Source organism: Leptidea sinapis, chromosome 11, assembly GCF_905404315.1.
Source record: "Leptidea sinapis chromosome 11, ilLepSina1.1, whole genome shotgun sequence".
Lineage (NCBI taxonomy): Eukaryota > Metazoa > Arthropoda > Insecta > Lepidoptera > Pieridae > Leptidea > Leptidea sinapis.
Window position 1 is genome coordinate 681,434 of NC_066275.1, and position 27,325 is coordinate 708,758.

Genomic DNA, 27,325 nt, shown 5'->3' on the forward strand with positions numbered 1-27,325 from the left:
ACTAAACAAATGAATGATGCCGAGAAGAAACTTGTTTAACTGCAAAGAAAACTGGTAGTTCATAATAGCTCTGGAGTGCTAACTTTAACCAACAATAAGCATTAGCAACCTACAAGTAAGACTTAAGTGTATGTGTAACAGGATAAAGTAGTGTTCATAGCTCCAAATGCTATATTTTCACCACAAAACTTGTCTAACTATTGTTAGACAAGTTTTGTGGTGAATGTTTGCATGTTTTCTGTCTACCCTTTGCCTTAAGTCCCAAATTACACTATGCTCGTCACTATAAGACTAAGGCCGGTCCTTCATTGGAAGCGGAATTTCTCCCGACCAGACGGTCTGGGCGGGTCTGGTCAGGACTGAACAAAACAAATATTGGCCTCCCCTCTTACACTACGGTGCTCGCTCCCGGGAGCGGGAACAAGTCTGACAACAACCAAACAGGTTTGTTTTTCGTCAAGTCCAGACTCCAGACAATATCGACACCTTTCCTCGTCGAGAGTTCACACAGTACTGACTCTGGATTCTGACTGGTTCGTCAGCTCCTGTCTACTCCTCGAGTCTGGACTGGTCTGGCGGGGTCGGGCCTGCTAGCCAGACCGACTCCGCTTCCAATGTAGGACCGGCTTAATGCATGCTACAATATTTTAGTACTAAACTATAGTGTTAGACTGTAACATGTAACTGTATGACATCCCTAGTGTTGCAGTAATTTTTTTTCCTAGCAAACTAAATATTAACAAAGTAAAAAACTTAGACGTTATTTTGGGGAAATCCGTAATTATCCAAATGTAATCAGTTTTTCTTGAGTGTTCATTCCAAAAACTCATAACATTTGAATAAAAATTAACACACAGCCATTTTGAAGTTGGTGCCAATTTAAGTGTAAAGATTAAGTTTATTTATCAAGCTTCTTGTAAAGTAAAGCTAATGCAAAGTATATTGTCTCAGGCAGCAATTACCACCCACTTAATGCACCTTGCATATAATATTTGCCTTTTAATTTTCAGTTATCTTGTTTTTAAATATAATTTGGACGTCGGATTATCTTGAAAAATGTTATCAATGTTCACTTTTTAACCGACTTCATAAAGGAGGAGGTTCTCAATTCCATAGGTTTTTTTATATATGTACACCGATTACGCTGAGATTAATTATCCCATTTGTGTAATTCTTCTTTAGTTCGATGCGGAATAGATGCATTTTGGTCCCATAAAAATTGTACATAGTTTGGCCGAGTAGTTTTTATTTTATAAACATGTTTTATGAAAATTATTGTTTACGTGGACGATGTAATTTTTTGTGTACGGTTTATTTAGGAGTTTTCAATAAGGTTCATTATAAACTATTATTGACTAACATTACTGGGCAAATAAGACTCAACATCTTCTCAACTCAACGTCTTCATAAAATGTCTCAAGGTGACGAGCGCAGTTGTAGTGCCGCTCCGAATTTTTGGGGGTTTTTCAACAATCCTAAGCGGCACTGCATTGTAATGGACAAGGCGTATCAATTACCATCAGCTGAACTTCCTGCTCATCTCGTCCCGTTTTTTTTCATAAAAAAAATGTATGCCCATTTACCACCTCCCTCCCGTCGTTATCCTGGAGGGTAGCCCTTTCCCTTTATCTGGGCGCAAAAAAACTGAAATATAAAGATTTATTTCTTTTTTAGTTTTCATGAACATGGTAATAATGTTTTATTCCTTACTTGGCATATAGCCTCGAGACAAAAATATAATAATTATTGAACTATTTACGTACTTCATGGACTTCGTGTTATTATTGGTATGATTTCCGTATTACTTGAATAATTTTTAAACAGTTATAAGGTTACTAGCAATCGGTCGTTGAACCTCGGGTATTTAATTGGACTCGTTTGCAGTTAAATTAATCTAATAATAATCAACATTTGGATAAGAATCCAAAACTATCGTAAAATACTTTCTTTTTATAACTAGATGATCCCCATTCCAAAGTGTTATCTATTGTATATGAGCAGTTATTGAAAAGCTGGCTTTAGTACATATAAAACTTGTTTTATCCAGGTCAAACGGCGGAGACATTGAAAGTAAAACTGTTCGAGTATGCAGGTCTTAGCTGGAAAATGCTATTCATGTTCCCAGATCATGTTATATTTAGCAAGTTTGTTCTAAGATAGTTCAATAACCGAATAAAATTGTTATCAGTACAAGCGATATTGTATTATGATAAGACGAAACAGCTTTATTTATTGTTATTTGTTGAAGGATAAAGAAATATTCTTTGTAAGTAAAAAGTAGTTCTTTTAGTATGGGGAAAATTGTATCGAAATAAGTATCTATTCGTTATTCATAGCCATCAAAAACAGTGTAGAAACTTATCGTATCTATTACCATCAGCTGGACGTCCAAACCTTTTTTTTTATGAAAATAAAGGACGAGACGAGCAGGACGTTGATTTTATTTTATTATTGATACGCCGTGCCCATTACAATTCAGTACCGCTTAGGATTATTGAAAAAACCCAAAAATTCTGAGCGGCACTACACTTGCGCTCGTCACCTTGAGACATAAGATGTTACATCTCATTTGCCCAGTAATATCACTAGCTACGGCGCCCTTCAGACCGAAACACAATAACGTTTACACATTACTGCTTCACGGCAGAAATAGGCGTCGTTGTGGTACCCATAATCTAGCCGGCATCCTGTGGTACACATGGCACATAAACCCTGATATTTATTTACTGGAATATACCAGTAGGAGGCTCCTTTGCACAGTAAGCCGTGGGTACCACAACGGCTCCTATTTCTGCCGTAAAGCAGTAATATGTAAACATCACTGGGTTTTGGTTTGAAGGGCATCGTAGCTAGTGAAATTACTGGGCAAATTAGATTTAACATCTTATGTCTCAAGGTGACGAGCGCAATTGTATTGTCGCTCACATTGTTGGGTTTTTCAAGAATCCTGAGCGGCACTGCGTTATAATGGGTAGTGCGTATCAATTACCATCAGATGAACATCCTGCTCGTCTCGTCCCTAATTTTTATAAAAAAAAACATTAAAATTCATGGTCTTTTTATCTTCTTTTATATCTGACGCTATGATGAAGCCGGTGTAATAAAGCGCTCGATTCTCGGTTCAACCTACCAATTATTTAAAAATCTATGAATACAGTTTAAATTGTTTTTTAAATTAGAATAAAGTCTTCATCATCATCATCATCATCATCAGCCGGAAGACGTCCACTGCTGGAAAAGGCTTCCCCCATAGACTCCACGACGATCAGTCCTGCGCTGCCCTCATCCAACGTATTCCGGCGATCTTGACTAGATCGTCGGTCCATCTTGTGGAGTAACCTTGTAACACTGCGTCTTCCGGTCTCGCCGTTCGAGGACTTTACTGCCCCAACGGCCATCTGTCGGTCGAACTGTGCCCTGCTTAACTAACTTAACTACTTTTATTATAATAAAGTCTAATTTAATAAAATGTTACATCTACAATATTTAAGGTTCAAGGTAAAACTTCTCCTCCATGTAGCATAGCTATGGGATGCCATGTATACCTTTACTTCTAGCACCCAAAAGTCGGCAACGCTCCTGTAGTTCCTTTAGTGTTGTGTCCTCAGGCAGAGGTGATCACTAACCATTAGGTCATGTCCTCATATACCCTAAAAAATCGTCTGATAATTAATTTATACAATAAAGAAAGTCGTGTAGGAAATACACACCTCTCGTTGTTGATACTGATAAGTTGATAACAAACGCAGTCCGTATAAGCCATGCTATCAAGGCCCCTAACATATTATGAAGATAAGATAGCAGTATTATTATCAATCCATCTAATTATGTGTTTATCTTTTATTATATTTGTGCATGTCGAAGTCACAAATTGTTTACAAGGCATGTAACCAATGATATACATTTTCAGATACTGAAATATAATCTACTGTACTATTACTCTCTTCAATTAACTTTCAGAAAACTGAAATCGTCTTGTGAAATCTCTTTGAAAAATTAATTTTTAATCTCTGGTTTAAATGATTACCTAATACGTTACGTTAATTATGTGATACGAGTCGTAAGTTAATTTCTTAAATATACACAAATAAAACTGAAAACAAAATTGTATGAAAGATGCGGGACTCAAACCCGCGACCTCTCGCCTTCCGTGCGAACGCTCTTTCCAACTGAGCCAACCGTTAGAGTGACGTATCGGTCATCAAATTTTTTAATATCAATATCCTGTAGATGAAGCCACAACCTGCGAGTTGAATAAAGCATGCCTACAAGATTTTAAAGTTTTGAAGATAAGATTTGTGTAAATAATCCCAGAAGTGAGGGTTATCACTTTAAGATCATAACAAATTGTATACATACTTACTGTTGTTAAATGTTTTTTACCTAATTCACGGGTATATTTTTTTTCTGTTCTGTCTTTTATCATTAAGCATATAATTACCATTTATAACGTTAATACTTTTAAATAAATGTTAATTGTTTAAAAATTAATATTAATGATAATCTATTATAATATTTAATTACCTCAGTTATAACGTTTTGTTATTTCTTTCCATAAAGTATAGTAACCTATTGAAACAGATGGTTGTACTATTTAGTGTGTTATAAGAATACATTTTTTTTTGCAAGGTCAATGTATAATACCTAAAGATAATATCGCGAAGGCCAAACATCGCGTAATTCGTCTGGTGTGTACAAATAAACACATTATGTCACGTTACCAGTACTTCTGGCATTAAAATTCATAAGGAATTTATTTAATTCGTATGTAGTATAATCAGTTTAACGTACACACGGACGAGTAAAAAAATAAGGACTCCATGCCACCTTACATAACACAGTGAGGCACCAAAACAAGCCGGTAAACGTGTAAAAACATAGCCCTAATAACATACACTTACACTAATACAAGCCGATCGGCAGCCATTAAGAGATTTACCATCGTCTGTGACAGATCAGTGTGCGTCGCTATAAAATATTTTAAAAACGTCGTCGTGGGTTGTGAAAAAGTGTAAAAATAATAATGTAAAAGTATTTGTGGATGTATAATTATTTGAGTTAGAAAAAAGTGGTATACTCCGTAGCCGCACACACACTACCATAAATGTGCTTGACTTGCTAATATCACGGCGCGGAGTCCTTCTTTTTTACTAGTACGTGGACGTACAAAGATTTTTTTAGCGAAATTAAGTTAGTTTTTGAATCGGTAGTTGTTAATTTACAGGAGATTTATAGGAGAACCAAAGTTACCGACGTAGTCCAAATGATTGCGAAACTGAAGTGGCAGTGGGCAGGGCACATAGTTCGACGGACAGATGGCCGTTGGGGCAGTAAAGTTCTCGAATGGCGACAACGTACCAGTAGACGCAGTGTTGGTAGGCACACCACAAGATGGACCGACGATCTGGTCAAGATCGCCGGAATACATTGGATAAGGGCAGCGTAGGACCGATCGTCGTGGAAATCTGGGGGAGGCCTTTGTCCAGCAGTGGACGTTTTCCGGCTGATGATGATGATGATAATATCATAAAAGAAAATTCGACATATATTTAGACCTATAGATATTTTAACCGATTTTTAAACCCTAAATATAACGGGAGCTTGCCACAATACATCATTGAAAGCCGCATTTAAATAGTGTCAACCGCTTCTGAGATTCACTCTCTAATAAACAGGCAGAATTTTCTAAATGTTTGGCGTCGGCTACATAATTATAACAAATGTAAATTATAAAGATATCTAATAGTACCTCTATTACTTAATTAATAAAACTTAATTGATAAAATAATGCTATATACAAAGTTGTTGAAATTAATTAATGCCATGTGCCATCGTCAATACGTCATGTATGTTCTATTTTGTATATTTTGTTCTATTTTATATATATAATCTGTGTACTGTTCCGTAGGCTGTAAACTTATTGCTGTTCGAAATAAAAGATTATTGCTCAGTTTGCGTATTTTAATAAGTTGTAATAAATAGTTCTGGAATTACATAAACTATCAGAACCTGACAAAACACGTACACCTTCCTTAAAAGCCGACAACGCTCTTGTGATTCCTCTGGTGTTGCGAGAGAGAGAGAGAGAGAATGTGGGCGTTGGTGATCACTTAACACCAGGTGACCTGTACGCTCGTTTGTCCTCATATTCCATAAAAAAAAATTGCATTGCGTTAGATATTAAAGCAGGAAACACCAATAACTTGAGGGGACCCGGGTCAAGCGTAAGTTGAAAAATAGGTATTTGAAGAAACTATCGCTTAAAAATAACGTTATGACCAAGGAAATTGGTAACTACGCAGTATTTAATTATTCTTTGAAGTGATAACCCTCACTTCTGGGATTAATACACTAATAAAATTTGAAAGCTGAAAATTTTAGTTTGTGTACGCAATATTTTATTGAGAAAATAATAGGATACCTCAAGAGTCAAACATATAGAGTCCTAAATACCGAACACCCTTTATTTCACTTACACTAAAAAATCATTTTTTATCTGATTTCATGAATATTTTATGAATAATAAATATAAATTATTTACGAAAGGCCTTAAGAAGTTGGATGCCGGAAGTTTGAGAGTTTGTATGACGTACGTACTCACTAGACTAAATGTGCGATGTTTTGGCCTTCGCGATCTGTTTATTGTATTGACCTTAGTTCTTTATAAGATTTCGTGTAATAGCGTAAACCTATTCAACCAAATAACTAGACAACAGTTTTTAGGACGATAAAACATAGGTACCTTAAGGCCGCTTTTTTTTATAAAAATAAGGGACGCGACGAGCAGGACGTTCAGCTCATGGTAATTGATACGCCCTACCCATTATAATGCAGTGCCGCTTAGGATTCTTGAAGAATCCAAAATTTGGAGCGGCAATACAGTTGCGCTCGTCACCTTGAGATATAAGATGTAAAGTCTCATTTGCCCAGTAATTTTTCTAGCTACGGCGCCCTTCAGACCGAAACACAGTAATGATTACACATTATTGCTTCACGGCAGAAATAGGCGCCGTTGTGGTACCCATAATATATGCTTCCTGAGCAAAGGAGCCTCCCACTGGTACCGCTATCCCAAGTAATCGCCAAAATAGCGCATAATTGAAACAATTTCTAGACGGTTTATATAAACCTTATATTTTAACAAAAAACAATGATATATCTACAGAATATGAGAAGCAAATTCATTTTTTCTTTACAATTTATTTTTTATAGACAGTGCGAAATAAAATCACCAAAATACCCCGAACTTTTACAGTTGGAGCCATGCTAATCATTCAATCTAGGTAAAAATTGTACGAAAATGTATTAATTGTACACCTATTTAACATGACATAGTTTTGTTAGTTTTTTAAAGAAAATTGTATTATGTTTGTAATAAATTAATAATTCTGAATTAAAACTATGGCGATCTTGTGCTAGGTAACCCTAGCTCCTCAAGGCTATTGGCTCGGTCCCCAGCCAGCGACGCTCCTGTGAGTCCTCTGGCATTGCAGGAGAATGTTTACATCAGTGATAAATCAACATCAGGTAATTCTTAAGCACACTTGTCCTCCTCATCTATGAAGAACTTACGACCACATGGGTATTTTTTATATTTCAAAATATAATGTATAAATAGGCGGATATTAAATAGTTAATTGGACAACAATTATCAACATATCTCACCGTACTGATTGAATTGATTATCTTCTAGCTAATTAGGTATATTTTTCCGGGATCGATAATAGGGTTTTTATGAGAATTAGCGAGATCTGTCTGTCTATAACTTTGAACTGTAATCATTAATTATTATACAGTAATATGATATCAAATAACACGACAACCAATCAATCATAAAATGTCTAATAGTTTCAGCACCTCGAAAATAATAATACAATTCAACTTACTTATTAATAATTATTATTAATTACAAGCTGACCCGACAGACGTTGTTCTGCATATACTAAATAAAAAAATGTTTTTTTTTTTTTATGAATTTGTCAATAATATATATATACATCAAGAATTACTTCGTAAAAATGCATCCTGTTGTTGTAATGAAATTGTTTCACAGCATAACTTTCAAACCGTTGCGTCAATAAATTCGACGGGGTAGGCATCAATGGAAAAACAAATTTGTTGTTTTTATTTAATTCCGAGCATTTTCACATTTATTTAAACTTTTTAAACCTTCCCTGGACTTCCACAAATAATTCAAGACCAAAATTAGCCAAATCGGTCCAGTCGTTCTCGAGTTTTAGCGAGACTAACGAACAGCAATTCATTTTTATATATATAGATTATATTGTGTTATAATGAACAAATTGTCATACTTTTTGCTGCCTATTATAATTTTTACAATCCTATTTTTCCTAAAATTAACAAAGAGGTACGTTTATGTATTTATATCACTGGATGGCTCAGTTATTAACCCTGTGGAGAGTAAACTAGTGATTTCAAACAGCTTAGGAATTTAATTATCTTTATATTAATGATTTACTGAAATAAAATCATAATATAATATTTATTATTTATAATTGTATAATATATAATATGTTTAATGAGATACTGCTCAGGGCTGAGGCATTATACTATTTCGAATGCGTGGTAGTTTTTGACTTTCAATAAGTGATTTTAAAATTGAATAAAAATATTTGATTTTTAATATATGTGTGCAAAGCTCTATTTCAATTGTGCTAATGGTTTACGAGTTTTAGGTGAACATACATACACACATACATTCTCTTTTACGTGTAGTAGTTTTATGTATAGATTATATTTGTCACTTGCCTCTCATTAGTTTAAGGCAGTTTATAGGAAAAAAAATCTTAGAATTAGTGACGTATTTCCCATTTGCTAAACATTACAAAATAAATAGAGTTGTTTCACCTGTTGGCATGAGTAACAGCTTCGAAGTGAAAGTCGGCGTTCATCAAGGATCCTCACTGAGTCCCCTGCTATTCAACATCGTCATGGACTACATCACCAAAGATCTTCAAAAACCGGCCCCGTGGACACTTTTATATGTGGATGATATAGTCCTAGTAGAGGAATCACTGCCGGAACTTCAAAGAAGCCTCGAAGCATGGCTGGTAGCATTGGAGGGAAAAGGTCTAAGAGTGAGCCGACAGAAAACTGAATAAATGCACTGCACTTTCTCTGAAAGCGACACATATACCCAGCCTCCACCCACAATCGAGGGAAACCCCTTGAATAAGGTTGACGATTCATATATCTCGGGTCCGTTATTAACACTAAAGCCAATATTGAAAGTGATATTAAAAATAAAATAAAAACAGGATGGCTGAAGTGGAGATTCCGGTGTTCTATGTGACGCGAAAATGCCAATTAAAATTAAGGGCACCGTGTACAAATGAGCAGTGAGACCAGCTTTGCTCTATGGATCCGAATGCTGGGGAATGAGAATATGTGACGGAACAAAAAATGCTTGTCACCGAAATGAAAATGTTGTATTGTTCTGGGGGTGTTACACGGATAGACTAAATTCGTAATGAATATATCCGAGGCACCTTTAAAATTGCACCTATACATCATAAAATGTAGGAAGGCCGATTACGCTGGTATGGGCATGTAATGCGTAGGGACGACCACCACATGACGAGACGAGTCATGGATATGGATGAGGCAAAGAAAGAGATCGGTTAGCAAAGACATGACGATGCTAGGACTAACGCCAGCAAGATCGCAAACACTGGCGATCTTGTATCAGGAGGGCCGACCCCAAATAGGGAATGTGCCAGGGGAATATATAAACTAAAGGAATAAAAATATGTAAAAGTTGTATTTTATTTATTTATTTTCTTTTACAAGTTTGAGAAGTTAAAATTTTAATTAAATAATAACAATGTATGGCTTTTAGTATTAAGAAAATTTATTGAAGTAGGCGTTACTTTGCGGAAATCCATAGGTTATAGGTTATCACGGGCTATTATCCGCAACTCGACTACTACAGCGCGCCTTTTTTGCATGGTGAGGTGGGCGGCTAATCCTGCCACCCCAGTTCCTCAAGGTATTGTATCAAACCTCTGATGTCACCCATGACCTCGGGGAGAGTTCTCGATGACCCCAGGTGTTTGGCCCGGTATGTGGCCACACTCCTACACTCCAGAATGACATATGCGGCTGTTTCATCTGCCTCCATGCAGGCTCTGCACAGTGGGCTATCGGTGACACCTATATTAAACAGATGCTTGTTAAAAGGGCCGTGAACCGTTAGTACATGAGTTATTTTCCGTTACCTAGGTCGTGGAAGATTTACTAGCTTGCGAGAGAGCTTGGGGTCTATTTGAGGTAGAGCTTCTTTTGCTTGTCTACACCCACTCACTTCCATCCAGTACTTATTATGTAATTCCTTGGTGTGTTGGCGTATTACCGTCGTAGGCCAGCTAGGCGGGAGAGGGATAGTTGGTTGTGGTCCTTTTGCTGTAATCGCTGAGCCTCTCCTGGCCAATTCATCAGCGGCATCGTTCCCTCGTAAGTTACTGTGACCCTTTATCCATTGAAGAGTTACTTGGTTGTTATTTTTGCATAACTCCCTCAGACACTAGTGACAGTTGTATATTAGCTTAGAGGTGATAGTGTGGCTTTGTAGGGCTTGTAGTACTGATTTGCTATCTGAAAGGAGGCGGATGGAGTAGTCTTTTACCTTTCGAGTCAAAGTAGCTGTGACTGCTTCTATGATAACCATGCATTTTGTTTGGAAGACAGTGTTATGAGCTCCTAGTGATGCAGCTATTCTTATATTTAGGTCATCTTTTTTGTACGAATAATATATATATGAAAAAATTGAGCATGCCAAAATATCTAAAAAAAAATTGACGAACAAGCAGCAGCTATTTTGGAGGAAGAAAAAATCGCAAGATTTTGGATTATGTCATATGTCGCTAATAAGATATTTAAAGAAAAGAAAAGATGCAGAAGAGAAGGACATACCTGTGGAATCTCTCACAGTCGGCTATCAGAAAAATAGACAAGTTTTTAACGATGACTAATAACCCGTGGTGAGTTAGGTTATTAAATACAGCCAATGTTGCTACGGATTGAAGTTAAAGGATGTCAAGCAACTGGCATTTTCTTGCGCACTTAAGCACAACACTGTAATACACAAAAATGACGTTGGATCTGGTTGGGTAGCAACATTACAACGCAACCAGTCGTCATATATAAGAACACCAGAAGCTGCTAGCTTGAGCAGAGCCATTTATTAAAACGAATGTTAATAAATTATTTTCAAAATTAGCTGATTTTTGGAATGTCGTTCAAACAAGTGAAAGCTAGAAAGAATTTAGCTCCAAAAAGATCTAAACAAGTGGGTTCCATTACATCAGCAGACAGAGGGACTCTTGTAAGTCTCTGCGTAGCAGTAAATGCAGTGGGGAACTCGGTGCAGTGTATCTCTGCAGTGGATCTTCCTTCGATTTAAATACACGGACTATTTTGTTCACCTACTACTTCACAGACTACAGCAACTAACTGCTTGGCGTTCATTAAAGATATGATCTTCAAGTTAAAGTTCAAGTATAGTTTATCTTCAATTTTTAAATACGATTTGTTCATTAGTAGGTGCAAATGTTTTTTGGATCAAATATTAAGTGTGTAGTTTAGTTTTATTTTAGATTTATATTTTCGTTGTAATTAGGCAAAATACTGCTTTTTAGACGTAATGTTAAGATGTTTAAATTAAGAAAAGTAACTGATTGTGATCATTGCTCCTACTAAAAACTTTAATAATAAATTTATTTTCTGTTGTAACAATTTGCCCCATGGTTGTGTAACAACTACTAATAACAGCCCCGAGCACGGGGTTGAAAGTTACAGGGCTTTTTTTTTCAGAATTTGTCCATTTATGTCATTACTCTCAGTCTGTTACATAAAATTTATTTTAAATAAACATCTTGTATAGTTACTCTATCAAAAAAACCTATACTCAGGTAAAACACTCAAACCAATCAAAAAATATGACAGTTTGTAAAAAAATGTCACAACCAACCCCGGTCTCCCCTACTGGCAAACTTTCCGCATATCAATATAGTTAGGTCGTCTGCGTAGCCTACCGTAAAGTAGTGAATTTCGTTTAGAGTGGTAATTAGATCATTTGCGGAAATCCATAATCATACAAATGATTTGACGCAAAATGTCTCGTGCCAGATTTTGGCGAGACAACACGTCCTGAGGATGACTCGTGTAGAGGCGAAACACGTGTCGAATTGTTTAAAAACAAATATTGGCGGAATTAACACTAAAGAAAACTTAAATCATTTGTATTTTAGTATTAAATCTAGAATATCACACGTATTGACAAACTGTGTGGCATATGGTTAGCCCAATTGATCTTTAAATTCTAAACAAGCACTTGGGTATTTAGGTTGAGGTCATCGACTTATACCTTACCATACTGATGGCAACATAGCAATTATAGTACATAGCAACTGTAAACAGTTAAGGATCCATGTTAATCATTCAATTCTTCATGTTAATTGTCTATTATAGATAGAAATATATAATTATTTTTTGTAAAAATAGAAGCTTTATACAAACCGATAAGAAACTGTTTCAATTATGCGCCTTAAATGTTAAAAACGCCACCACTCTTTTTCGGTAGATAATTATTATAAATTTAAAACGGTTAAAAAAATTATACAGTATCTTTTTTATATTATTTAGCTTGAATACGTAATTTTAAATCATTTATTAACACACGACATGTGTTATTAGCACAGTATATTATATTTTCTCTGTTTCGAAAATTCCGCGTCGCACTGTAAACTTGCACCCCAAGACACGTGCCCAGTTTCACTTTGAGATAATTCGTCTCTGGTTCAACGACCCGAAAAATGCCTGAAAGTAATCTTTAAAGTCGTTACAAGTATTGTATTGTTCTAGAAGCATACCAATTAATGGCAATTAATAACGCCTACAAACAAATTAAACCAGACCATAGACGTAGAATGTTATAATATATTAAAATTATTATGCCTACTACTCGGTTAAGTCGAGATAGTAAGTCTATTGTGGGGCTATGTATGTGGTTATACAACAAGATCCTAGAAAATGTTCAAAGTAAATGTTTTAAAGGTTACTATAACATAAATGACTTCCTTAATAATACCAAAGATTTGAAATGGAGCGACCATCCTCAGACTATTCAATAATAAATTTTATTATATGATATTCATTATAACGATATTTTTATGGAAGCCCGCTGTGTTTCTGGCGCCCGTTCTTCTCAGGTCTGAGTCAATGGGTGGTAATTTTTGACTTTCAATAAATGATTTCATATCCTATTTTGAATAAAATATTTGAATTTGAAAACACCAGGGTATAGACGACCTATTAGCATGATAATGCGTGGCCCTCTTTAGGTACAGGTAAAATGTTCAAAATACTAAGGAGCTGATACCAAGCGTGGCTGACTGCTTACGACTTTTAAATCAAAATCGGTTACAGTAAAAAAATATTCGCTTATCCGTTCGATCTCGTTGTACAAGATGATCTTCTCTCTCGCACCCTAGCGTCTCGTCTAGCCTTCCGTAATTATCAGTAGCACATGGAGGGAGCAGGGCACTAGACCTTTCAAATACGCCAAAACCGAATGTGCCATACGGCACACTATTCCCTCAACAAGTTGTGACCCTTAATTTGTTCATAAGATAGTTTATTTTGGATGGTCTTATAGCTTGTTTCAATAGCTTTCAAATACATTCACTCAACTCATTCTAATTATAAGCAATCTATTGCTATACGTAAAATAATACGCATTGACAAAAATCGCGCCTATCTTCTACAACAATATTATATGAAAACAAGGAAAATCCCATTGCATCATGGATATAATCATGATTATCAACTTAAAGTAACTTCATGTCTACATCAAGGACAAATACTGCATTAGTTACCACATAACTAGCAGATTTAGATATAAAGAAATTTTCCTGGGTTTCAATGGTGATAGTGAATTTCAACCAAAGCAAAATTTTGCCGTTTTTAGATACAATATTCATCATTCATCTTAATATATATATTTCTTTTGTGCGTCTGTTGTAACTGAACTCCTATTAAACGACTGGACCGATTTTAATGAAACTTTCTGTGTGTCTTCAGGTGGATTCGAAAATGGTGTATAGAATAATTAACAATTGAACTACTTCCTAAACGGCTGGACCGATTTTGATGATGTTTTGTGTGTTCCAGAGAATTTGAAATTGGTTTAGATTCTTAATTCCGTCCATCTAAATATATATAAATTACGTGACACGATGTTTGTCCGCGATGGACTTCTAAACTAATGAACGGATTTTAATGGGGATTACTTCATGGAGTGCAATTTGGTCCAACTTGAGAGATAGGATAGTTTTTATTTCGATTTGGAACCCATAATCATTTTTATTTTCAATATTTGTTTTGTATGGACATATTTCTATGAGAGAATTTAGTGACGCACGGTTTGACAGTGCCGCTGTGAAACAATTACATTATAACAACAGGGAGCATTTTTTACATAAAAAATAATTCTTGATGTTTTGAAATATTATTGGCAAATTCCTATAAAACAGTATCTTTTTTATTATCTACAGAACAACGTCTGTCGAGTCAGCTAGTATAATATAATTCTTCTCATGTGTATGTTAGTGAACTCCTTATAACGGCTGGACCGATTTTTCAAATTTAAGACGTGTGTACAGGACAACGTATGTAGGGTCCACTAGTATTATATAATGTTACAATAAACTTTAATTCACAATTTACCTTGGACTTGAGTTATCTGTATTTTTCCTTTTCTTGGATTACCATTACATTAGTAGTATTTTTGTTAAAAAGTATAAGCTTACACAATTTTTATTATAGTTAATTATAGTATTGTAGGATAAGAAAACATCATATGCAATGTTGCATATTGTGTTCGTATACGAAAACATATTATAAATATTTTTATACGTATGCAATAATTAATAATATTATTTTTTTTTATTACAGACATGCGCAGAAACAAAAAAAACATATACGTACAAGGAGTTAAGAAAAAATATTGACATATTTGCAACATCTTTGCGGAAGAAACTTGGCTTACAAGAGAAAGATGTCATTTGTTTATTTTTGCCCAACTCTCCAGAATTTTGCTTAGCAGCATTGGGCATCTTGAGAGCTGGCTGCATAGCTACTACTATGAACCCTATTTACAAAGAGTGTAAGTTAACAATTGATTTGACTAATTCATTGTATTGAGCGGTAGAATGTGGGCTGGCTTGAAGTATTGCCGTGCTCTATTTATCACCCCCAGCTTCTTCGAAGCAAATTTGGCTTTGCGCTACAGTTGACCGCGGAATTGGCAACTTATCACACGTTTGAATAAACAGTGTGAGATTCTTTTGCACAGGATGCCGGCTAGATTATGGGTACCATATTGCAAGCATTGCAATTGCATAAGCATTATTGTGTTTCGGTCTGAAGGGCGCCGTAGCTAGTGAAATTACTGGGCAAACGAGACTTAACATCTCATGTCTCAAGGAGACGAGCGCAATTGTAGTACCGCTCAGAATTTTTGGGTTTTTCAAGAATCTTAAGCGGCACTGCATCGTATTGGGCAAGGCGTATCAATTACGCTTATACTTTAGGTACATGTGGAAGCCTATTATTAGCTCCAATGAATTATGTTTGTTAATTATTTTAATGTATGTACCTACAACTAGCTGTTGACTTTTATAAAAAAATTAAAAAAAAAATTACCATCAGCTGAACGACCTGCTCATCTCTTATTGTCATAATAAATAACAACATTATTAAACACAATAAAATAACAACATAATTTTAAAAGCGTAAAAAAATTGTGAGGACAATTGTAGCATTCTCGGTTGCATCGTGTTGCAGTACTGGCTACTTCCAACAATGCCAAAGACTTGTGACTCGGATGTAGGTTTAAATGAAATAAAATGGCTTCGTCTTGTGCACCACACAAAAAGATGATGAAGTCAGTATTTGTTATTTCGATTAACTTTACTGAGTTTTTAGGCTAAGAGCCTGATCATTTCAAAATAAATATCAATAAGCATTAATGACGCAAAATGGCGGCTACTTTTGACACTGACATTGTCATGATGCATTTTGAGACTCTGGACACGGAAAGGACGTAAAGTGATGTTTTAGCAGAGCAATTATTTTCTCGATTCCTTATCCATCAAGTATAAATGGCGTCTTTTTCTTTATCTCTGCAATCGGTTTATTTTAGATAGGTTACTATGACACCTGCCTGTATAATCATGATCTAAACGTAAAATGGTGTTAGGGAAAATGGTGCCAACATTTGAAAATTATATTTCTCATGCACAACCACTTTTTTTGCGATATTCCCCGTATTTTTAGGGTTCCGTGTCCAAATGGCAAAAAACGACCCTTATAGATTCGTCATGTCTGTCTGTCTGTCCGTGTATATAACAGCCACTTATTTCCAAAACTATAATAACTATACCGTTGAAACTTGGTATGTAGATGTATTCTGTTCACAGATGCGAATCATGGCATTAACATTTTCACACAAAATAGTAAAACAACAATAAAGTTTGGGGGTCAAAATTATAACTGAAACTAAAAAAAAATTTTTCATCAAACCCATAAGTGTGGGGTATCTATGGATAGGTCTTCACAAATGATATTGAAGTTTTTAATATAATTTTTTCTACACTGAATAGTTTGCGCGAGATACATTTCCAAAGTGCTTAAATGTAACTTTTAAAATAACAGAATGATTAAATTAAAAAAATATGTGATGTACATTACCATACAAAGTTCCACTGAAAATTGTTTATTTATTTTTTTTATTTTTATGGAATAGGAGGACAAACGAGCGTACGGGTCACCTGTTGTTAAGTGATCACCGCCGCCCACAATCTCTTGCAACACCAAAGGAATTACAGGAGCGTTGCCGGCCTTTAAGGAAGGTGTACGAGCTTTTTTTGAAGGTACCCATGTCGTATCGTCCCGGAAACACCGCAGAAGGAAGCTCATTCCATAGCTTCGTGGTACGAGGAAGAAAGCTCCTTGAAAACCGCACTGTGGAGGACCGCCGCACATCCAGATGGTGAGGATGATATCCTAACTTGTGGCGTGTCGTGCGAAGGTGGAATTCGGCGGCAGGAATCAGGTTAAACAGCTCTTCGGAACACTCCCCATGATAAATGCAGTAGAAGACACACAATGAAGCGACGTCTCTACGCAACGCCAAGTGATCCAGCCGTTCACAGAGCACTGGGACCCCGACAATTGAAGCTGCTCTGCGTTGCACGCGGTCAAATGGATCGAGCTGATACTGGGGTGCGCCAGACCAGAGATGACAGCAATACTCCATGTGTGGCCGGACCTGCGCTTTTTAAACAAATTCTTTTTCAACCAGATCTAATAAGTAGTTTTTTTTAATAGGTACGCAAAAATGACGAGAGCTTATCTGCACTGTATGATTTGGACCAAATATGTTTTGCCTTTCCATTTAAATAATTTAATATCATTTTCCTTTCTACATAACTTTTATATTATGTTACTTGCTGCTACGGAACCCTTCATGAGCGAGTCCGACTCGCACTTGGCCGCTTTATTATTGAAGAGGTGTACAAGACCTATGCGACTCTGGGCTTTCTTCTTTATTTATTGCGTCTACTACAGTATAACATTCTAGATCTTAAATTTAAAGTAGTCTCTTCTAATCGTTTAATTGAAATCATTTAATTAAGCCTTAGTGAATCATTGCTCTATTAAATAACATTAATAATATATATTTATATCATCATCATCATCAGCCGGAAGACGTCCACTGCTGGACAAAGGCCTCCCCCAAAGAATTCAACAACGATCGGTCCTGCGATGCCCTCAGCCATCGTATTCCGGCGATCTTGTGGGGGGGCCTACCATCATTACTTCTTCCGGTACGTGGTCGCCATTCAAGGAGTTTACTGCCCCAACGGCCATCTGTCCGTGTCGAACTATGTGCCCTGCCCACTGCCACTTCAGTTTCGTAATGGACAAATTTGGACAAAATGTTAATAAATTTATCTAATATATAAAATTCTCATGTCGCGGTGTTTGTAGTTAAAACTCCTTCGAAACGGCTTGACCGATTCTCATGAAATTTTGAGTGCATATTGGGTAGGTCTGAGAATCGGACATCTATTTTTCATCCCCCTAAATGTTTTGAATTTAATTTTTTTGAATTTTTTTTTAAAATTTGTTTGATTATGAGTCAGCATTAAAAATACATACAACTTCAAATTTTCACCCATCAACAGTTACTTTTGTATCGCGATTTTAATATCGGCAATGCAACGTTTGCTGGGTCAGCAAGTATACTATAATAATATTAGCCACATCGGATCATTTATTTGATACAACTGAAAATAAAAAGTTTTAAACAATTGAATTAAGCTGTTTAAACGATAAATTTGTGTCATTTTAATAAGACAATACAGCTGAACAAAGTTTTGATGAGTATTATCAAGTATTTATTCAATTTCTCTAACTGAATAGTGTCTAGTGAAGTAATTATGTTTGTTTCACAATCAAGGAATTGTATTTTAACAACTGAATCAATGCTAACACGGCCAGAATTGGTATTCTTTAACAATTTCTATTATGTTAGATAATAAACGCTGTTTGTGAAGATTTACGTAATCAAGGCCACTCACAGAAATATTAAGTTTATTACACACACTTTACACTTATTAATTTGTAATACATATTTTTATGATATCAATATTTATAAAATCATACCAATGCAAAACCATGTTAATCATAGATTTATCCGATCCCACCATAAATAAAAATAGTCTCTGAATATTGTGGCGATTCACTGACGAACTATATGTAGTCATATAATATATAATCTTGTAAAATATTTAAACTTTAAACTTATTGTAACAACCATAATTAGTATAGTGTTATTCTGGTTACAAATTAAAACTTTTTTTTAAATTCAAACTTGAAACGCGTTTATTATGTTAGAAACTTTAATCATTTTCTGCTTTTACACATAATTTTTTCGGGGTAAATAAATCCCAATATTGTAATGGGCTGTTAAAGAAAAAAAAAATGCAGGGGTTGTGCAAAGTGAATATTGGAGTCGTCATTAATTTTCAAGACACTTGTAAAGCTAGGTATCAGTTATGTGTTCGTATATCGTAGTATTGATAGAAATAACAACAAGTTCTCTGTCTTCGACAGAGAGAGACAGAAAGATCGGAGTTGTCTGAGCTAAGCGTGCTGTTTGAACTAAAAATGCTATAATTCGCCGAAGTAGGATATAAAAAAAATATTACGAAAAGTGAAGAGTAATCCCTCGTTGATCCTCCTTTTCCGTAAAAAATAATAATGCTTGCTATTTTTTTTAATGAAATAAGGGACGAGACGAGCAGTATGTTCAGCTGATGATAATTCATACGCCCTGCCTATTACAATGCAGTGGAGTCACCTTGACACATAAGATGCTAAATATCATTTGTACCAGTAATCTCACTAACTACGGCGCCCTTCAGACCGAAACACAATAAAGTTTACACATTACTGCTTCACGGCAGAACAAGTGCCGTTGTACCCATTATCTCGCTGCCATCCTGTGCAAAGGAGCCTCCCACTGGCAAAGGCTCTCCCAATACGTAGAAAACACACTTTTTTTACAGTTTATTACAGCAAAATTTTTAGGCTATGGGGAAGACAAATCAAATACCACCAGGTGGACATCTGGCTCCTATAGTCAGACTTTACCCAACGACAATTACGCTATAGTTTTTAAATATGTCATCCTTTCAGGCTGAATAACAAAACAGTATATCTATTATGCAAAGAGCAGCAATTATAATCTTTTGCATAATGCCATCCATTACATTTATTTGTTTAACCATCACCACTTTAGTTTACTTATTATAAAATTTGCAAAAAATATCGTTTCTAAAATGTATAGTTCGTGTGTTTATCTATGAAAGTAATGAGGGTTTGGTTCAACTCTCATTACTTTTTAATATTTAAAAGGAAAGGCAACATTATTGACAGCTTCAATCTAGTTCTCAAGCTAGTTTTTTTAATTTATTCGCGATCACCTTTCGTGGATTCTTCTGGACTGATTTATTATAAAAGTACCATTTATTATTAATAGTATTTTCAATATTTTATAGACGGGAAAAGTTTTTTTTACTTATTTATTTATAAATCTTTTCTCAAAACAAAATTTTGGGTTAATACCGTACCGATTTTAATCAAATTAGTGCAGTTCGATTCTTATTATTTGACCCTTATTATTTTTTAATTTCAAGCATTATTACTGTATAAATAATTCTATGATATAAATTTTTGACGTACAGTTTGACAGATCTGCTGTGTTATTATTTCATAACATGAACAGGGAATTATGAAATAATTATTTTAATGATTGATACTCCACAAATTTCGTACCTAATTAGCAAAAAAAAAAAAATTCAGTTAAAGCAAGTCAATCTGAAATTAAAAGTTTCTTCAAGTTAGAAGTAAGAAATGTTTGGGATATTTATTGGAAAACCTCAGATAAGACAAGCAATCTCATGCAGATACGAAATTCTATTTTTGAAAAACCATCTACTTTCTTCCCATGTAGAAATGACCAAGTAGCCATTACTAGACTCCGTATTGGACATACAAATTTAACTCCCATTCATTTGATTACAAAATCTGAAAAGAACAAATGTGGACTAGACTTAACTGTGTTACACCTGTTAGTTGAGTGTAATTCTTATCCTAATGTAAACATTAACTGTAATCTTCCGAATAGTATAAAAGATTGTTTAAATCAAGATGGATATATAAGAACACTAGAATTTTTAAAAATTATAGATTTGTATAAATATTTGTAAAACACTGTGGTCGCTAATGACCTTGTTGTTAAAAAGCGACTTTAAATAAACCAAATAAAAAAAATATTTCAATATGAAATTTTGTACTATATATAATAATATACGCATTTGTTCAGGTTCTTATATATATTTAATACAGGTCTGTTGATCGCGATCATTTTATACAAATACAAATTTTTACAAATATTTTATTTTGTCTCAAAAGAAAAACGTATTATACAAAAAAGCCATGTCCATACTACTACATACTCATAATACCTACTACATAACATTATACATCACAACCTTTAGATACAAACATTAAGAAGCCTATATACTTATGTTTGGTAAGTGCATCTAGACAAGTAGGTACGAAGTTTTTATTGTTAGGACTTCTTAAAGAACCTAGGCACATACATACAGTAGGTTTTATGTGAAGCAGACATAAAAGCTGGTGCCTTCCCAGAAAATTGATATTTTACTGGAGTGGTGGGTATGTAGTCTACATTATGACAACAATCTACTAGTACATGGCTGAGCTCTAACTCCTAACTAAGTTTCCCTGTGTTTAGGATATTAGTACTCCCCGTGTATCGGTCTGTTATTCCATAGTTTATATATACTTATAATACACATTTTTTTTTGGTTTAATAATTGATTTGATGAACCATTGCACTAGTCCATTTGGAACAGTAACCTTACGAGAATGATGCCAATTTCATGAAATATTTAGCAGAAATATTTTTAATGTTCGATTTTTTGTTTTAGTGGAGATAAGCCACCAAGTAAGCATAACAGAACCAAAAGTCGTAATAACGGTACCAGAATGCTACGAAAATCTTAAAAAAGGCCTCGCAAACGCTAAAAGACAAACTAAGATTGTTATTCTTGATAGAACAGATAAGCCCGTTCCAGAAGGTACCATACGATTTTCAGAGATTGCTGAAAATGGAGAAGTAGATACAGCTGTATTAGATAAAGTTGATGTGAAAAAAGATGATGTTGCATTTATTCCATTCTCAAGCGGTACGACTGGTTTGCCAAAAGGTGTTGAAATAACTCATGGAAATCTAATAGCATCTAACGAAATGATGTGCCAAAAGGAGAATGACTTTGCTTATATGGCGGATGGTAAGAAATCAAATTATTCTTTAATTAGTTACAGTCATATTATACTTAAGTATGGTATGTAAGTTGGCTTTATTGACAAGGTAGATAATATCATAAATTATTAAACTAATATTGAAATTTAATTATTCAACTACTGTTCTATCCGTAAAAGCTCATAAGAATTGTATATTAGATATTACTAGTAATTTTTTTTTTGATCGCAAGATGTAATATCAATATATATAACTGTTATGTACAAGTAGGAGGCTCCTTTGCACCGGATGCCAGCTAGATTATGGTTACCACAATGGCGCCTATTTCTGCCGTGAAGCAGTAATGTGTAAGCATTACTGTGTTGTGGTCTGAAGTGCGCCGTAACTAGTGAAATTACTGGGCAAATGAGATTTGACATCTTATGTCTCAAGTTGACGAGTGCTGTTGTATTACCGCTCAGAATTTGTAATGGGCAGGGCGTATCAACTACCATCAGCTGAACGTCCTGCTCGTCTGATCCCTTATTTTCATCAAGAAAAGTCATCAATTTCATCCGTCTTATAAAATCATCATTAACTATTTATTTCAAATTATCAAATTTCAACCTCTAAGTCCTAAAATATGTTTAGATGGTTGTAATTTTTAGTAATTACTTTTTTCATTTTATTTCAGGATCATATCAGGACGTAGTGCCTTGTATTCTGCCATTTTTCCACATTTATGGCCTGATGGTAACATTATTCGGGCACATATCTAAAGGATGCAAGCTCATTACAATGTCAAGGTTCTCGCCGATCACATATTTTGATGTTCTGGAAAATGAAAAACCCAATTTACTGTACGTCGTACCTCCCATTGGTAAGTTCGTGTTAGGAAATAATAATCATAATTTCTGGATGCTATTATTTTTTTCTGTGTTCTTGTTGTTCTTATAATATCCTCAAGATAAGTAGATTTTTTGTAATATCATTGATTTATTCAGATATTTAAAAAAAACATCTTTATTTATTTATTCAATACTAGCTGACCCGACAGACGTTGTTCTGTTAATAAACGGTTCGAGAGATATGGTAAATGCGTGGGTGAGTCCGTGGGTGGGATCATGACACGACAAACTATATATGTAAAGGATGTTTAGGAGTTATTAGGGAACATACAAACATACATTATATTTTATCTAATTTATAAAATTCTCGTGTCACGGTGTGCGGGACCGAACTCCTCCGAAACGGCTTGACCGATTCTCATGATATTTTAAGTGCATATTGAGTAGGTCTGAGAATCGGACAACATCTATTTTTCATCCCTCTAAATATTAAGGGTGGTCCACACATTTTGAAAAAACCACAAACAATAAATACTAGTAAATAAAGTTACTTATGTATCGCGATTTTAATATCGGCAATACAACGTTTGCTGGGTCAGCTAGTATAATATATAAATTAAAAATTTAAAAGAAGTGCGATTTGTATATTTTAGGCAAGCTAAAAGCAAAATCTAAACTATTTGTTATTTCTAAAGTGATATCCCTCAGTTCTGGGATTAATTAAATTTGTAACCAAAAAATTTTGGTTATTCATAAATATGAACGATGCGATTGAGATGCTGCAATTGCAATGAGAGTTGAAAAAGACATACCAAGATTTATGTTCGATGCTTCACTCGAACGGTTGGCTAAGTTGGTAAAGCGCTCGAACGGATCTCGAGAGGTACGGGTTGGAGTCCCGCACCGTTCAGAAATTTTGGTTACAAATTCAATTTGAATAAAAGCAAAAAAATAATATAACTAATAACACTCTTAAAAATTTACTTATGTGAGTATATATTGTGCGTCTCCATAAGACTTACAGCCGTTCCCAATATTCAGTCTATCTCTTACTTGAGATAAAAATCGTAACTATCGTTGACTTATCTGTCCCAATAAACTTATCGACGGTAACTCACCTTATGCGTACACGCTTCAATTGTACGACGTGTAGCTTACCAGCGATAGAAGTTTGTTATGGAAATTGCAATTCACCCAATATAAGGTGGGAAGAATGACGTATCGGGTATATTGGGACACCTTCAGATTATTGACAGCTAATTACTGACAGTAGAAGGTAGTAATTTATCTCTATCTGTCGATAGTATATTGGGAACGGCCGTTAAAGATCTCGAATCATTATAAAATATGATGTCATTACCTAGTGCTATTAGTTTAAATAATCATATCAGTTGTAACTTAAAAGATTTTTGTTGATAATTTCAGTAATTTTACTTGGCAAGCATCCCGATGTAAAGCAGGAGTATTTCAAGAACCTCCGACATATTGTTTGCGGTGCAGCACCGCTTTCATCATCCGATGTAAATGCTGTTCTTGAAAAGAGTAAGGTAAGTTTCAATTTTGTATCAAGGAATTATGTTTTTATGACAATAAGGAACGAGACGAGCAGGATGTTCAGCTCATAGTAATTGATAAGCCTTGCATGGGCAAGAATGCACTGCCACTCAGGATTCTTAAAAAACGCAAAAATTCTGAGCGGCACTACAATTGCGCTTGTCACCTTGAGACATAAGATGTTAAGTCTCATTTGCCCAGTGATTTCACTAGCAACGGTGCTTACATATTGTATTTTCTTTGATTAACGCGAGTGTTACACATTTAAATAAAACACTTTTAAAGGATTAAAACGCGTGTTATTGTAACGCTTTTACATTAGATGTTTGTGTAAAAAGTTACATTTTTATTTTAGTTAACCCGACGTTTCAAGACCTTTCCAGATCTCGTTTTCTGGGGGACTGCAGATGAAGTGAGTCAAAGATAGTATTTGTCATAGTTGTCATTATGAAGTTTAGCGCCATTTTTTTCCTCGGAGGTGGTATTTGCTGTACACAGATGGTTTTTGGCAAAATTTACTGACAGTGTCCTCTTCTTTTTTGGTATGTGTAGTTATGGGTTTTAATTTAGAGATTATTGGATCCCAGGTGTTAGATAATTTTAGACCGTCTTCTCTATTGAAATTTGGGTGTTTTTTAATTTCGATGGCTTCGGTACCAGTCTTACACAAACATCTAATGTAAAACCGTTACAATTACACGCGTTTTAATCCTTTAAAAGTGTTTTATTTAAATGTTTACACATTACTTATTCACGGCAGAAAAAGGGCGCCGTTGTGGTACCCATTATCTAGCCGGCATTTTGCAGAGAAGCCTCCCACTTGTATATGCCCTTAGTCGCCTCTTACGACACCTTTTAGACTAGGTAATGTAAAACAAACGAATATTAATAAATATTGGACGTGAAGGTAACTTAATTGAGTACAGCAATAGTTTACATAGTGGTGTGGAAATACGTTTGATATGATTAATCTAGCAGAGTAAATGAAAAAAGTACTATTATAAGAACTAAGATGTCTATATCTATAGGATTGACATTGTAAAGAAAAAGAATAGGAGTTAATTATAAATTTTAATAGAGCGAGAAAATTCAGGCCGCCCATAATAGTAATAATAATAATATTGACACACTCTTACACAAATTATCTTGCCCCAACCTAGGCAAGGCATAAAGGTGCAAGACAACGATATATTTAATCCTACTAATATTATAAATGTGAAAGTTTGTATGTCTGGATGTATGTTTGAACTTCTTTAACGCAAAATCTATTGAATATATTTTGATGAAACTGTACAATAATATAGCTTACACACCAGAATAACAAATAAGCTATAATTTATAAAACTAAGGAGTGTGATTGTTACTAATGAATACAACTAGCGCCATCTCTTATCAACCAGCAAGCAAAAGATCAAAACAATTTATATGGCAAAACAACGTTTGCCGTGTCAGCTAGTACAATATACTTACGTCAGTTGGTGCTGGGGCTGCTGCTACGACTGCCGAAGCTCGTAATGTAGTGAGAAGCCTTCTGGAATACGTTCATAGGGAACGGCACTACTTAATAATTAGCGGAATTATTTGGTCATAATAGCGACTATATAACTTCTACCAGTGGGAGGCTCCTTTGCACAGGATGCCGGCTAGATTATGGGTACCACAACGGCGCGTATTTCTACCGTGAAGCAGTAATGTGTAAACATTACCGTGTTTCGGTCTGAAGGGCGCCATAGCTAGTGAAACTGGGCAAATGAGACTTAACATCTTATGTCTCAAGGTGACGAGCGCGTTTGTAGTACTTTTTTGTTCTTTTCAAGTATACTGAGCTGCACTGCATTGTAATGAGCAAGGCGTATCAATTACCATCAGCTAAATATCCAGCTCGTCTTGTCCCTTATTTTCATAAAAAAGAATAATTTGAACTGTAACGCAGTGTGAGTATCAGTAGTAGATGTAGTGATGGTTTTGCATCGCTTTTCGCCCTAACAGACTGGACTAAAAGTTCTGCTGCAACTAAAATATTTTATACACTACATCACACCGATTTCGCTGATGTGGACGAGTTTCGACTGACAACATAATCCCTCTGCGAAGCCCCCGGTCAAGGACCAAGTTTCGTGTCTTACCAAGGTCATTTGCTAATTATTAGTTCTGCAGCATATGCGGTTAAGAAAATCAGAAGGTTAACTGACATAGATACGGCGAGATTAGTATACTTTAGTTATTTTCATAGTATTATGTCCTATGGTATATTGTTATGGGGCAGTGCGGCCGATATTAATACTATCTTTGTGCTGCAGAAGAGGGTTATTTGCACGATTTATAACCTAGGTCCTAAAGAATCATTAAGAGAAAAATTTAAAGAAATAAACATTTTGACTGTTGCTTCTCAATACATTTTTGATAATGTTTTGTATGTTCATAAGCACATTAAGGAATTTTCTAGAAACTGTGACATTCATAATGTTAACACGAGGAACAAACATAAACTTGTTATGCCTACTACTCGGTTGGGTCGAGTTAGTAAGTCTTTTGTTGGGCGATGTATATGCTTCTACAATATGATCCCAGAAAATGTACAAAACAAATGTGTTACGAAATTTAAAAGAATTGTTAAAAAACGTTTGTGTGGGAAAGGTTATTATAGCATAAACGATTTTCTTAATGACACCATGGACTCGGATTAAAGCGAACACCCTCAGGCTCTTTAATTATTAATGTTTATTGTACGATATTACATTGTAATCCATATTTTATATAAAAAAAAAGCCCGCTGAGTTTCTTGCGCCCATTCTTCTCAGGTCTGAGGCAGTCTCTTTTGAATGGGTGGTAGATTTTGACGTTCAATAAGTGATTATAAATCCTATTTTGAATAAAAATATTTGAATTTGAATTTGAATTCAAAAACAGACGGCGCTGCGCATTTCCTCTAATTTCGATAAAACTGTAAGATTATCTTGGGCTAAAACTACTGGACAATCCAAAAATACTAAGAATTTGTGAC

General features: G+C 35.0%; 1 protein-coding gene across 1 annotated transcript in view; it reads left to right on the forward strand.

Annotated features, from left to right (window-relative positions):
* LOC126966675 (uncharacterized) overlaps positions 1 to 27,325 on the forward strand; it is a 42,120-nt gene that overhangs the window by 5,337 nt on the left and 9,458 nt on the right. Inside the window, exons 2-5 of the mRNA XM_050810817.1 lie at positions 14,974 to 15,184; positions 21,606 to 21,968; positions 22,614 to 22,799; positions 24,193 to 24,314. Of these exons, the coding sequence (XP_050666774.1) occupies positions 14,974 to 15,184; positions 21,606 to 21,968; positions 22,614 to 22,799; positions 24,193 to 24,314 (882 nt within the window). The remainder of the gene's footprint in view (positions 1 to 14,973; positions 15,185 to 21,605; positions 21,969 to 22,613; positions 22,800 to 24,192; positions 24,315 to 27,325) is intronic.